The sequence below is a fragment of the Phyllosticta citriasiana genome (assembly GCF_038021145.1).
Source record: "Phyllosticta citriasiana strain CBS 120426 chromosome Unknown IWZ02scaffold_2, whole genome shotgun sequence".
NCBI lineage: Eukaryota > Fungi > Ascomycota > Dothideomycetes > Botryosphaeriales > Phyllostictaceae > Phyllosticta > Phyllosticta citriasiana.
The window spans coordinates 1,626,891-1,640,834 of NW_027117279.1; the positions used below are offsets into that span (position 1 = coordinate 1,626,891).

At 56.6% G+C, this 13,944-nt stretch overlaps 3 protein-coding genes across 3 annotated transcripts; all 3 read right to left on the reverse strand.

Moving 5' to 3' along the window:
• Positions 1–222: 222 nt before the first annotated feature.
• IWZ02DRAFT_135261 (uncharacterized protein) lies at positions 223–2,837 on the reverse strand. Its single transcript, XM_066761672.1, has one exon. It carries the CDS (start codon positions 2,680–2,682, stop codon positions 661–663), a length of 2,022 nt encoding a protein of 673 aa, XP_066626289.1. The 5' UTR covers positions 2,683–2,837; the 3' UTR covers positions 223–660.
• Positions 2,838–8,224: 5,387 nt separating this feature from the next.
• On the reverse strand, positions 8,225–8,701 carry IWZ02DRAFT_442513 (uncharacterized protein). The gene has a single exon (XM_066766964.1). It carries the CDS (start codon positions 8,539–8,541, stop codon positions 8,311–8,313), a length of 231 nt encoding a protein of 76 aa, XP_066626290.1. The 5' UTR covers positions 8,542–8,701; the 3' UTR covers positions 8,225–8,310.
• A 231-nt stretch (positions 8,702–8,932) lies between these two features.
• IWZ02DRAFT_496704 (peroxin 6) lies at positions 8,933–13,938 on the reverse strand. The gene is made up of 3 exons (XM_066770174.1): positions 13,506–13,938; positions 10,044–13,461; positions 8,933–9,988 (listed from the first exon to the last, which is right to left on the reverse strand). The coding sequence occupies exons 1-3, from the start codon at positions 13,678–13,680 to the stop codon at positions 9,148–9,150; spliced, it is 4,434 nt and encodes a 1,477-aa protein (XP_066626291.1). The 5' UTR covers positions 13,681–13,938; the 3' UTR covers positions 8,933–9,147.
• Between the last annotated feature and the right edge of the window lie 6 nt (positions 13,939–13,944).

Here is a 13,944-nt window from a genome sequence, read left to right on the forward strand (position 1 = left end):
AAAAGCTAAAATAGGTATCGAACAGCTTCAACCAAAGATGCAAAAGGATAACAAAGACGACTTGAGTGGTAAGTAGCAAACATGAACAATGGAAAAAAAAATCGTATCCTGGCCGTGGGACGCGTCCACTCTTGGAAAGCCCAACGGATTCTCCAGAAAAGCCTGATGACGGTGTTGTACAGTACGATTGTTGTGAGCTTAGCGTGGAAAGCCCGCGAGACAAGGACTTGAAGACCTCTCCAGCATGCAAACCCAACTTTTTTCGCAGTCAGACAATTAGGAAAGACACACAAAAAAAAAAAAAAAAAAAAAAAGAAAAGAAAAAAGAAAAAGGGGGAGGGGGGGAAATTCTACCAACGATAAGATGAACAAAAGACTTCGCGAGAGAAAATTCGACCGCCTTGCTACGATCTTGACTGTGAAGACGCCATTTCCGCCCTGCTTTCATGGGTAACCATCCCAGCGCTCCAAGTATACCCACACCCAATGTTCTTTGCAAAGTCGCCATCGTTTACTGGACTTTGGCAGCACTCCTGACGCCTTGGGCCGATCCTTTGATGTGGATGGATGGTAAAACTCCACCGGCGCTAGCATGATAGTACAACGCATTATGGAACATGGTCAGGATTATTAAACCACGAGTCCTCCGACCTAGATGAATTAGCGACCCTGCTGCTGTGGCGGCAGCTGTGGCGGCAGCTGCGCCCGCAGTTGCGCAACTTCGTCTTGTAGTGCCAGTATCCGTGCATTAGCCTCGTCCTGTCCCCTCACCATGCGCTGCTCCAGGTTTCGAATGTACTCCCACAGATCAGGTTCACGGCCGCCAAAATACTCACGCAGGCTTGCACCGCTGCTGGGTCCGTGGCTCGACAAGCTGCCCTGGTTCGAGGAGGAGCCACCCGAAGCAGACATTTGATTGTGAAGCATGCTGGGACCAGGCTGACCAGATTGCGATCCGGCCTTTTGGTGCCCAGCGCCCATCTTGTTTACAGCCATGCGCATGTCGTTGGAGAGGCCTGGGAGAGAGGGAAGATGGGGGCCGGGTGCGTGTGATGTTCCAACCGGAGGAGGGAGGCTCATTGGCGATGACCCCCTGCCAACTCCTCTTTGTTGATATTGCTGGTGAGCTTGCTGGGGCATGTTTGGAGAGCGACCGCCCGGCATGGCGCCTTCGAGTATGCCCTGGTGGCGCTGAGCCTCAATTTGACCAGGCGAAATGGGTTTTGGAGACTCGGTCATGCCACCTTGAAAGACGGGCGGGGCTTGCTGCTGACCGCCATAGTGCACAGAGGACAGACTGGTTCCAATGGTCTTTGGGCTTGGATGGCCGGATGGGTCTCGTGATGTTGGAGCGCCCGTCGAGCTTGGGGGATACATGGGACGCACATTGTTACCCGCAGGACGCCCCTGTACCGGGGGATATGTGCTCGAGTGCTGCTGATACGACGAATGTGAACCAGAACGGCCCTTTGAAGACGGTTCACTAACCCTGCGGGGCGAAGGGTCGTCTTCGTCCATTCTTTCGTCGTCGCCGCCGTCACCATGATAAACAAGGCCGTCCATGCCCTCTTCATTCTTCCCTTCTCCATCCTCGTCGACGCCAAAGCTCGACCGCCTGCCAGCGCAGCCCCCCTGTCCTTTATTGTGCCGAGCTAGCGCATCGCCGCGAGCAAACTTGCGACCACACTTGGGGCATGTGTGAGGCCTTTCACCAGTATGAAGCTTTGTATGGCGTTTCAAGTCATGCAGTCGGCGAAACCTTGCTTGACAAGTCGGGCATTCGTAAGGTTTCTCCTGGCTGTGGGTAAGAAGGTGGCTTTTGAGGTTATGATGGCGGGTAAAGTCGGTGGAGCAATAGGGACATTTGTGTCGTTTGGTAGTGGTGCTGGGCGACCTCGGGCTGTTGTTCTGGCTGTAGCCAGCCATCGGCATGCTGAGCACTCTTGTGGGCTGGCGCGGGTCGTGGTCTGGCGGTGCCGGTACCGGAAAGGTCTGAGAACGGTTATTGGCGAAGCCTTCTCCAGGCTGGGGGCCGGTGTTGGCGGCAGCACCCGAATCGTGGGAGCCGTCGGTGACTGGCATGCCTCCAGGCCCGAATTGCCCAGGCGGCGCCGTGACCGTGGCATTGGCCGTCGCGGTCGGGGCCGTCGTGCTATCCAAAGAGTCAAAGCTTGATACACTGGTTGGACTCGTCTGCATGTTTTGACCACCGGCCACCGAGTCTGGAATTGATATGTTTTTGGCCGCTTTGGCGAGGGGCTCGCTGAGCGTCGTAGCGGCGGCAGGAGCGTCGCGTGGTTTGCTCATTCCGTTGTCACCAAGGAGATTTGTCAAGGCACTGATGGCCGGATTTGGGGACGTTTGGTTGACGGGTTCCCTTTTCCTCTCTTCCCTCAGCCGACGGTCGTCAGCCATGGCCGCCGCACCGGTGAGCGGCTGAGGAGAAAAGGCAGGGGTGGTTTTGAAGGCGGGAGACTTGGGCGTGCGCGTGCTCGTGGTGGGCGAGGGCAAGCTCGGGTCCAAGGTTATGGTAGGGTTTGGGGCGGCGTGAGGCTTGAAAGAGTTGGCGCCGCCGAGCGGCGGGTCGACAGGAGACACGGAGGTGGGCGTATCTGGAGCGGCGCGAGCGGAAGGGAACGGACCGGCGTGCGTCGAGGGCGTGAAGGCTCCCGTGGATGCCATAGGGCGGGCGTGTGGAGGTGAGAGGAGCGGAACGGGCGAGGGCTACAAGTCAACAAGCAGCCGACGAACGAGTTCTGACGGGCCATCAGCAATGTAGGCGCGCTGGTGAGGCGCGAATCGCGGGGTTACGCGGCGCCGACTGAGTTTGTTGCTCGTCTGAAGAAGGGCTTGCGGCTCTCGGTTGAGCTGACTGGGCGCAACACGGCTACTTACTGAATATTTGCGGCGCAAGGGTCCAAGCTGTCGCGGACTCGAAGAAGGAGCGCGGGCGGGCGGTTGGGATTGTTTTTTTTTTTTTCTTTTTTGCCAAATGTCCCCGATGGTCGTGGTCAAAGGCGGCGCATGTCGACGCGGGCAGCCATCAAACGAGTTCGCGGAGTCGGAAGGACACGGCGCGGGGGGGCGAGAGGCGGGCGAGGTGCTTGCAGTATTGCGGCGGCGGCACTTTGTCGAGTCGGCTGTTGTCGCTGATCGCTGAGAGAGCAATTGAACTCTAGGTGGCTCGCGCGCAAAGGCCGGGTCCGGGCGAGAATGGCGTCGGGACAGAAACGAGATGCGCGCCAGACGAGAGAGAACAGAAAGCTGTCTGGGCTGGGATCAGCTATGGTCGAGGATGTAGAGACATGCGACAGGCGCTGCTGCAAGGCTTTCGTGGCCAGCAGGGGAGCGCAGCAGGACGGGGACCGGGGCCTTTGGCAGGCAGGATTGGGAGCAACAAGACCAAGGAAGGAGGTGGCAGAGAGGGAGAAAGGGGGACGAGGGGGAGTGTAGTCACGAGGTAGGAGGCTGAACAAGAGGTACGGTACCTAAGAGGTGAGGTCGGGTGGGAGGAGGTGGTGGGAGGAGAGGTAGTGATGGTGGAGTTGGATGGATGATGTGATGATGTTATGGTGGCTGAAAGGTCCGGAGCTGGAGCCCTGGCTGACTTACTCCGGCCAAGCAAGGCACTGTCCGAGGGGGCGAGTGCAAGATCGATCGAGCAAGCAAAAGCTGGACTTGACCTGCGCTCGGTGGAGTGAAGACAGGCAAAATTGGCGCTGGAGCGAACAGGGCTGTGGGGGGGGAAAGGGGAGGGAAAACTGGATGGCAGAGAAAGTGGAGTCTTTGAGAAGTAGGTGGGTGGGTGAGGTGGTGGGTAGGCAAAATGTGGCGAAGCATGGCTGTTAAGACAAGCGACGCAGCGTGACGACGAGCGGCGGCGGCGGCGGCGGCGGCGGCGGCGGCGGCGGCGGGTGGGCGGGAGGCCTCAACTGCAGTCAGTCAGTCAGTCAGTCAAGTCCAGTCCAGTCCAGTCAAGTCCAGTGCCTTCAGTTTGCCTGGGCTTGGACGTCACCCACCGCCAACCACCAACCACCAACCACCAACCACCGGCAGTCACAGTCAGCGTCCTTGAGAGAAACAAAACACGCTGATCTGACATGACAGCCAGCAATCATTCATTCATTCATTCATTCATTCATTCAATTAGCACCGCTTCCACCCCCACCCATGTCATGCGCGAATGCTCCTCCTCCCGTCCCGACTGTGACTCCCTGCTCGCCCTCTCAGCCTCTTGGAAGCCTGATGAACATGAACGCTGTTGGCCCCAACCCTCGACTGCTCCCTACATGTACCACCCTCCTTCGACCGCTTGTCCATATCCACTCCCTCACCCGTGCCTTGGTCCCAGCGCTGCCTCTGTCGACAAAGCTTTCCACGCGATCGACAGGTACAGTACAGGCACCCCTACGCGCCATACTCTCTCCAGCATCTTCCAGACTACATGGCATCCATCTGTTACGCACGATTCAGCAATGCATCTACACATACAGGTACACGTGGTGCCTCTTCTTCATCTAAAAACAGCTCGAGACGGGTCCTGTATGAAGCCAGCTTCGCAGGGGGACTGTTCCTTCCCGACCACCTCGGGCCAAGTGGCTGGCTGGTCGGCGCAACGACCTTTTCCATTCCACATCCCATCGACCCCATATTTTTCTTAAGCAAAGGTCCAATTCTCCATGAGTCGGGACGCGAGCTGGTCGCGCTTCTCCTCTGCCTTGGATATTCTGCGTTGTGTACTGTGTGCCTTTGCGGCCCTCTCGCCAGTTGCGCCATGGCTGTTCCTTGTCAAGCTCGACGGAGCCTCTGCAGAAATTGATTCCGCATGCAGCTCATCCCCGCCTGTGTCCGCTTCCGCCCGGCGGCGCTTTGCAACGATACTTTGGACCTACAGAACCCCAACCCAATACTTGTGCCGCATCGACGACCAGACAGCTGTTGCCGAACGGGTACCTACAGAGCAGGCTGAAACCCCACCGCCCAACCGCCAGCGTGGCCAATGCCTGCTACAACGCGTTCCCACTGCCTCAGCTGTGGCTGGACAACTGGGGTACCGCAGGGTACCAAGCTACGGCCCTCGGCTCGTCCGGAACCATAGGGCGTGGCTGTGTAAAGTGGCGCCCGACCTGACTACTTCTGCCAGGCCATGATCTGCACGGTGCTAGGCCTCCCACGCTGCAAACCCGGCCAAGATAAGCGAACCTGCTCCAGTGGGTACAACTGCTACATGCGACGCCGAAGCGCGCTGCTCTGTTTTGCCCTCTTACCTTATCCTTGATCATCCCCTCCCCAATCCTCGCCCAGTGCCCCGGAAAACATGTCGCTCCCAGTCGTACCGTCATCGAAATCGCAGGCGGGTCCGCCTTCCGTATGTACACGAGCGAGCGCGTGCCAGGGGGCATCGAAGATCACGTCGGAATCATTGACGTGGCCGGCGCTGCCGACGACTCAGTGGCCCTCGGCAGCGGCTTCTGCCTACCCTCAGAGGCCATTGAGGCTTGGGCGCCCTTGGTTTGCGAATGGCGGTGCATTTGCTGAGGGGCAACTGTGGGCAGAGGTAACGTGAGCGGCGGAGGTGCAAAAGGAGGCAAACGTTTTCGTCGGCTTGTTGCGAGGGCCACTCGTTGCAGCTGTCGCGGCCGCCCCGGAGACGCGCAACTATTTACGATGCCGCCCTGGTTGGTGTTTTCCCAAACACGAACGACACGGACTGCCTTGGAGATTGGGAGTGGCGCACTCGCGACGATTGCGCCTGTCTCGATTCGGTAGAGAAGCTCAAGACGGGACATCGAACCCGCTGCTATTGGATGCTGATTGACGTGCAAAGAACCAGGTCCAGTCGGAGAGGAACTGCCCGCACGAGGGGCATGGAAACTTCATGTCAAAGATACAGCAGAGTACGCCAAGGCTGCGTATCCACTCTGAGGAATGAGGAATCAACTCTTCGCGCCGATATTGCCAACGGAAAGCTTCACTTCGAGCTCCATCTAGAAAGATTGTTCCCTGGTTTACTGACGACCCCATGCCATGAATTTTGTCAAATGAAATGGCAACTTCAAGGTCAGCTGCCGGATTCAGGGAGCAGTCATTGACCTCACCACAATGATTGCGCATAGGGAGCAGTCGTCCACAACCATGTGCGCGTCCAGGGAGCAGTCATGTCTCTTTGACATCCGTCATGGCGTTTCCAATCAGGAGAGAAAATGCGGCCGACTAACGACTCTTTCTTCGCCATCGGATTCCCCTTATCAAAAATCCGGACCAGCCAAACCTTCACCTCCCGCGGCGGCAGCATCGAGTCATTGCACTCGACCCGTCGAATAAGCTTAATTCGCGCAACAGTCGAACAGCTTGCCGCCGCGTTTTCTCGAAAAAGGGCGGAATATGAAAAAAAAAAAAAAAAAAAAAAAGCCCAAGCTAATAAATTGTCCTCGCGCCGCTGCGGCTACCAAGCCCTCCGCCCAAACTCTTGGAGACTCGAGGTAATTTGCCCGTTGAACGGCACGCTTCCCGCCACAACCGGAGATGCATCTTTGGGCCGCTGTGACGTCGTCCTCAACTTTGCAGTTCTCGAAGTTACGCCTTTTGTTGAGACTCTGCTAGACATGGATTTGATTGAGATGATGATCATTAGAAGCTCATGGACCGAGGTTTTTGGTCCTCCCGATTCGTTGTCCTGAGTGTTCCCCTGATTCTCTCCGCCCCCTTGAACTAGCATTCTGCTGCCATGCTCATCATCATAGATCAGGCACATGTAGCTACCGCATGTCAGAAGACACGAGACAAGAATCGAATGTACACAGACGTACAAGCGCCCCGGTCCACCCACCCGCCGCGATGCGCGCCCTGTTCAACCACTACCCTACCCTACCCTACCCTACCCCACACAGCCAACTCCCCAATCGAAACCTAACCTATCCCGCTCTTCTCCGGCGATCTCAGGGCCGTCACGGTTACATACGCATCCACCACTACGCTTGCTAAGTGATGGCGAGCGAGGGGCCATTCAAGCCATCGCATCGCGCATCGTATCGCATCGCCCTGTCGTTTATCGGGTTGGTCCTAGTTCCAGCATGCTGGGTACCCTTAACGTGTGGAGGTACGCCACTCTTGATGGCGTAGACATGTATACTTGAGCGAAAGCCATGCTTCTCTTTGCCCTACTCCGCCCTGCCCCGAGTTCGTCGTCGTGGTCGCCGGCGCCTGGAGCATCCATGCCCGAAGGCAGACAAATGAGCAAGCAGACGTGCACTAACCCCAGGTCCCCCTACCCCTCTTCCCGCTCTGTCCGGGGGTAGCACGCGCCGCCGCACGCACTGGGTCCTGCATAACCACCAAGCAAGGTCCCCATCCGTCGCCGCCGTCCGTCCAAAGAACGATATGACGGACGCGAGGTACATGTACAGTACCTACAATGCCATGTTCAAAGGCCGAACTTCCCCGCTCCATCCCTCCCTCCGAACCCCCCAACGGCCCACGCCGTTCGTCCGCGGGCCCATCCTTGTCCCTCACCCGCATACGTCACGTCGTGTGGCAGAGTTTTTGGCAGCCCAGTTTAACCTCGTCCGTGCTCTTCGCATGAACGCCTATCAGGGACGGACTGACTAATTACTGGCGTGGACTGTCACTGGACGGACATGGATGTGGTGGTGGTGGTGGTGGTGGTGGTGCGCGTGGGTGGGCGGGTGTCGGGAGCGCTTTTTTGCCGAGCGGCGGCGCGAGGGTTTGCGTGGTTGGTGGAATGCATTTAGTGTTTTGAGGGAAATGAAAGCTTGGGATTGGTGGGACGAGGGACTTTTTTGGCTAGCATTGCGGCCTTGTTGAGTGTTTTGGTCAAGTGGGCCCCCCTGACTGTTTGTTTGCACGGGTACTTGAATGGTGGTGCACTTGAGAAATGTACTTTTGGCGCCCCCTATCTCTTCACGTCAACAACTTCAGTCGCGTGGACTACCCGCCTAAGTTATCTTCCAACCCACGGAAATTCGGCATCAATTGACTGACTACTACAGAGTCACTGTGTAATATTTGGCCAAGAGCATAGATTGAGGCACATGCAATGACCAAAAAAAGTAGAGGAGCAAACAGAGGGAGCATTCAAGCTACCTGTACTATTCCAGAGCACGTAAGAGCATTCGGAGGCACTTCATGTGCGAACAGGAAAGTGACAAACGCGTGAGCCTCACTCTGTCATAGCCATCTAAGGAAAATTCGCAGCACACGACGACCCTTTTCGGCTTGAATATGCCTTCTCTACCATCACTCCCGAATGCACAGACTAGATGCCACATCATGCCCGCGCACTTTCAAACGCTACATCCCTCGTTTCCCTCGACTTGCCTGACGTCCCGTCATCTCGTCTACGTACCTTCCTTCCTTTCCCAGATGGGCTTCCCCCCAACAACTCAAAAGGCTGCACGGAAAGTGAAATAGAGACCTAGGTATGTGTGTACCAAAGACAGACAGACAGACAGACAGGCAGGCAGGCAGGCAGGCAGGCATGCACGCTACGCTCAATATTTTAACAGTCACGTACGTATACATGTGGCTGCAGAGGTAGGTTGAATTTACCACGGCAGAGTGCTGGCTGGCTGGCTGGCTGGCTGGCTGGCAGCAGAAGAAGAAGACTGACTGACTGACTGACTGACTGCTGATTTTTTACTTCATTTATTTAATGAAATTTTTTTTTTCTTTTTTCTTTTTCGCTACGCTCTGGCCGACAACGCCATATCTAGGAGTTTTCAGACGTTTGAAGTTGCCCAGAAGGGTAATCCAGTCAGTCAGTCTTGCGCGAGAGGGAACTTCGGACGTCTGCAGACTCACGTTGGCGCCATTTTGGGTCCACCGTATAGAGTGAGCGAGTGCTGCTTGCTTGGTCGGTCGGTTTGGCCTTTTCCTCGCGTGTTGAGATGGGGAGTCTGGCTCCCTTGAGCACGTTGGTGAGTCTGAATGAAAGCACGAGATGCACACTCCGACAAAGACTTTCAAACATGCAGGCGAGGGTTTTGATATGTAGGTATTGAAGAGAATCAGGACAAGGAGCGCGCCAATAGCAGCGCAGGACCGCATCGATCGCTCCAAATCCCGGGCATGACCAGCCAACTCTCCTGATGTCCGCCCCGCCAAAGAAACCCCTATCCACACGCCTGCCTAGGCATACATGTCCTCGTCGCCCTCTGCCGCATCGCCGAATCCGCTGCTGTCATGATTCCCCTTTCCCTTTCCCTTGCCTTTACCTTTCCCATTCCCTTTGCCCTCGCCATTATTAGCGTCTCCTCCTGCCACCGTCGACGCCACCGCCGACGCATTGCTGCTTCCGTTTATGAGATGGTCAGTCCGAATGACGTACTCATCTTCGTCGTCGTCGTCGGCTGAGACCTCTCGCACATTGTGGACGACGCCGCGGGCTCCGTTGGTAGGTTCGTGGGCTGGCAGCGTACCAGCACCAGGAGCGGCGGCCTTGCCCTTGCCTTTACCCTTCCCGTTGCTCTCCATGGCGCTCGGCTGCTTGCCATCGGCAGACGGAGTCGTTCCGCCAGGAGGTGCCGCGGGCGATATCCTCAACGCTGCAACCGGCGGAGGCGCCTGTGCCTGTGCCTGTGCCCGTGCCTGGCCACCGCCCTTGCCCTCTTTCCCACCCTCCTCAAAAGTCCGCCTGACGCGCTCATAGTGCTGCAGCTCGTCGGCACTGACGCTGGGTACGAGTTCGCGCTTGGCCGAGACAAAGTCGTCCTCGGTGACGACGACTGCGGTGTCGGCGTCGGCGGCAAAGTGGTCGAAGAAGTAGGCCGTCGAGATGGGCGGTTTGGGCGGCGTCTCGGCGGCGCGTGACGCGTTGATGGACGCCACGCGTGCGTCGACGGCGCGGGCTTGCCGCGTGATGGCGTGCAGCATGGCGTCGGAGCAAAGGGCGTAGAGGTCGGCACCGGTAAAGGTGAAAGGGAGGGATGAGGCGACGTTGCGGAGGGATAGTGTGGGGTCGAGGGTGAATCTGGCACGAGTTAGCAAGGAGACATGGTGATTGAAGGGGCGGCATTGTAACTCACTTCCGCGTCAATGCTTCCAGGATGGTCAGTTGTTTGTCATGAGTGTCGCTGACACCAAGGTACAGCATCTTGTCAAAACGACCTGGCCGCAGCAACGCCTGGTCCAGCAGGTCTGGTCGGTTGGTTGCGCCAATGACGAACACGCCACCACCACCGCCATCTCCGTCGCTCATGCCGTCTAATTCGGCCAAAAGCTGGGACACGATGCGATCCATGACACCACCGCTGTCTCCCTGGTTGCCTCTCTTGGGGGCCACCGAGTCCAATTCGTCAAAGAAGACAACGCAAGGCCTCGCGTCCCTGGCGCGCTGAAATACGCGCCGCACGTTGGCTTCCGACTCTCCAATGTACATGTTGAGCAGCTCAGGACCTTTGACCGAGAAAAAGTTCAGCGAGAAGGACGTTGCAATCGCTTTGGCTAGCAGCGTCTTGCCCGTTCCAGGAGGACCATAGAACAAGATGCCACTTCGTTTCTTCATGCCACGAGCGAAGAGCTCTGGCCTTGACAGCGGCAACTGGATGGTTTCGGTCACGGCATCCTTGACGTGCCCTAGACCACCCACGTCGCTCCATTGCACGTTGGGAATCTTGGGCGCACCTATGGCGTCGGCAAAGTTCTTGCGGGCTGCTTCGACAGCTGCAATAAGATCTGCACATGTCAAGCTGACGGCCGAGGGACCACCGGCGACCTCCAAGTCTTGGATAGTAAGAGGGGCATCCGAGTACGTCGAGTATTTTCTCGAAGTAGAAATCAACGAGTCCAGACGGTTGCGCTTCACAACAAGGGCGCGGTCAAGGACGTCGACAAGGTCACCGGCGACGAGGGCGGCAGTTTTGACAGCAATGTTGGGCAAGTCTACGTCCGGAGACAATCTTATCCCACGATCTTCGACAATGTTGTTGAGGATACCCTCTCTTTCTCCCTCGTCGGGAGCAGACATTTCCAGCTCATGCGTAAAGAGCCCACGGATACCATCAGGAATTTTGTCGGCCTCTGTGCTTGTTGCGATGAGGACGCGAGAGTCTGCAAGGATTTCTCTCAGCGCAGAGACCATACGGTCCGCGTTGAGAGCGTCAATGTGCTTGATTACGAGGGCTGTGTGTTCAGGACCGCATGCAAGCACCCTCTCGGCTCTCGCTTTCAAAGTGGTTTCTGTCTTGACATCTCCGCCGCCAGCACCTTCTGTTAGAATGTCAAAGGCATCGATCGAAAATGCGTGCAACCCCAAATCCTCGCAAGCTTTGGTAACTGTTGTGGTTTTACCAATCTGACGTTGCGAAGAAGTAAGGAGTAGGGCCAAAGGAGGAAGGCCAAGGTGCATGGCTCGCGGGCTAGTTGCCGCCGATACCAATTCTCGGACGCGCCGACGCAGAGCAGAGACATAAGGTTTGGGTAGGTCTGACATGCTTGTTGGTTTGCTCGTGGCTCCACCCGAGGAAGCGGGCGCCCGTTTTGCTCCAAGGTAGTATTGCCAGGAATTCGACATGGCTGACGGGACTCGACCTTGCTCACTGCCGGCCTGCTTCATTTTGGTATTTGTAGCGTCCACAGAGACTACTCCTCCCCAGATGTCGTTGGAGAAATCGCCATTCTCGCGAGCCTCGGCAGACACAGCAGGTGTAACGCTTCCTACTTTGAACCATGCCACGCTCTTCGGTCTGCTCCCAGAGTGCGATGCATTGTCGGTTCTTGCGGTAGAGAGTAATTCTTCCACTGCCATCTCGCCTTCAGGAGTTGAGCCTTGAAACACGGCTCTTCCCAAGTCTTCATCAATCGCAATCGCCACAAGGTCCCCGCTTTTCAAAATACGACGCTTTTGCTCGAAAAAGTCCTTCAGTCCCGTGAAGAGACTTGGCTGTAGAGACTTTTCCATAGAGAGAGGGGTAGAGACTTTGACGATGGTGACTTCAGCAGCAAAAGGAGGCAAGGAAGAAGCAGTAATTTTCGGCTGCTTGTTGACTGATTTTGGCAGACTGGGTGTGGAGGATTGAAGGGCAGAAATGCGCAAGTGAGAGGGATTGCCGAGATTCGTAAGGAGCAGGGGAGAGAGATATGCTTGACCACTTGGACTGGAGACGTGATTGGCATGGCTAAAATGTCTTTGATGTCCACGAGCCACAGAGTAGCGGGCTCGCTTCTTGGACATGACTTCAGGTAGCCCGAAGATTTTGAGTGCTCGAAATTCCTTTGATTCGTCTTCGCCTCCAAAAGCACTGCTTAGTCCCCATGAGCTGAGCCCGTGGCCCCGAGGCCCTTCCGTAGGTTCGATGCGCACCCAGTCGCCAGAAAAGCAGCCGATCTTGACAAGTGTATTTGTGTCGACAAAAACACGGGCCTCTTCGTCATCCTCTGATCCGGGCTTGGGATGCAACATCTCTTCTGGAATCTTCTCAAGAAGTCCTGTCGCCTTGAACACTCTTCGGCTTCCTCCACGAGCAGTAGCTGAGGTAAACGTGGAATACACTGATCCCGCTCCTGGGCTCATAATGCCGTGTGTAGCGTCACCAGCCCGTGGAGTGGCGGAAGTCCATGCAGATAATACGCCGGAGGACTGAGGAGGTAGACTTGGGGTGCTCAAGGATATCATGTCCTCCTCTGAGTCGTCTGAAAGATCGTCCGCCTCGGTACCAGAAGCCTCAGATTCAAAACGATCGGTGGTAGATGCATCTTCATCGGATGGTGGAGACGGACCAGCAGAGAGCCCCTCCTCGTTGGCAGAATAAAACGAAGTAGTGTCATCATCATCGCTTGAGCCGCCCAATCTTCGAGGACTGGGTGCTATAGCGCGAGCTGATTTTGCGTTGCCGCGAGAGTGTAGCACTACGACGCGCGTGCTCGGGAGCAGCAGCCCTTGCGCAACGGGCTCACAGGACAGAACTTTGGCGGGCGGAGGCGTCCGGTGAGTGATTGGATGTCCCGCAATGGGCAACGGCAGCTGATCTCCAGCATGCACAATGTTGGGCGCCTGCAGTGCTTTGCGAACCGCATCTCTCCACTCACGCTCTTGATGCGCAGGATCCGGCTTCTTGCCACCAGTTCCGTTCGACTTCCCCGCTCCGAAGCCGCCTCCGTACTTTTCTTTGACCTCGTCCAATTTGCTCAGCGCGTTGGAGTCAATGCTCACAAACACAGTATCCAATCCAAACGGCACGACATCCAGAATGCGAATTTCAATTGGGATATCTTTGCGAGGCATGCGGTTGAGCGCTTGAAGGGTGTTTACAAATGACTGCAGAGCGAGGGACCTGGCGGGAAACTGGATGGAGGAATGGGCGCGCGGAGTAGTATCGTCCTTTGCGGCAGAGCGAACAGGGAGAATGGTCCACGAAGCTGACGAGGGAGAGACGGCGGAAGTGGGTAGCCAAGGCGTAATGGCTACATGGTGAATGCGATTTTGGCCTGCCTCGGAGGTGTCGTCTGGGGAGGTCAGCAAGAGCAAATTGACAGTTTTGAGTCCGTACCAGAAGACCTGACGGCGCCGGGAAAGAGGTCCGCAAAGAGATCGTCGGAGAGGATGCCAACATGTCCCTTGACGCGGTCGTCGAGAACCAGATGGGCGGATATGGCGGGCTTGTCCTGGCGCCTCCTCCTCCTCCTCCGTCTCTTGCGTTGGTTGACAATGGCATTCACAGCCATGGTTGGCGGCGGGAGGAATCAAGTGGTGACGGGTAGCTGTGCGCGCAAGTCATCAACAGTGGTCGGGCTGTTGGAGCTCGCGCCGCATGGCTGAGGTGCCGAGGTAAACGATGGGCGCCGGGTAGCGGGCTTGCGGCAGTGAGGTTGCGAAAGCCGTTGCAGGAATGGCTCACTTGATGCCTGTCCCCGACTGCATGGTGCCATCTGCAGGAAGATGCATAGACGGAATCTGAAGGTGAATTTGGGCTTGTTTTCCCGCTCAAC

What these genes read in the sequence shown, in the direction of transcription:
- IWZ02DRAFT_442513 (XM_066766964.1), bottom strand. Translation starts at nt 8,541, where the DNA reads ATGTATACGTACGTGACTGTTAAAATATTGAGCGTAGCGTGCATGCCT.
- IWZ02DRAFT_135261 (XM_066761672.1), bottom strand. Translation starts at nt 2,682, where the DNA reads ATGGCATCCACGGGAGCCTTCACGCCCTCGACGCACGCCGGTCCGTTC.
- IWZ02DRAFT_496704 (XM_066770174.1), bottom strand. Translation starts at nt 13,680, where the DNA reads ATGGCTGTGAATGCCATTGTCAACCAACGCAAGAGACGGAGGAGGAGG. An exon ending in CGGCGCCGTCAGGTCTTCTG is followed by an intron (nt 13,462 to 13,505) that starts GTACGGACTCAA and finishes TGACCTCCCCAG; the next exon opens with ACGACACCTCCGAGGCAGGC. An exon ending in CTGGAAGCATTGACGCGGAA is followed by an intron (nt 9,989 to 10,043) that starts GTGAGTTACAAT and finishes AACTCGTGCCAG; the next exon opens with ATTCACCCTCGACCCCACAC.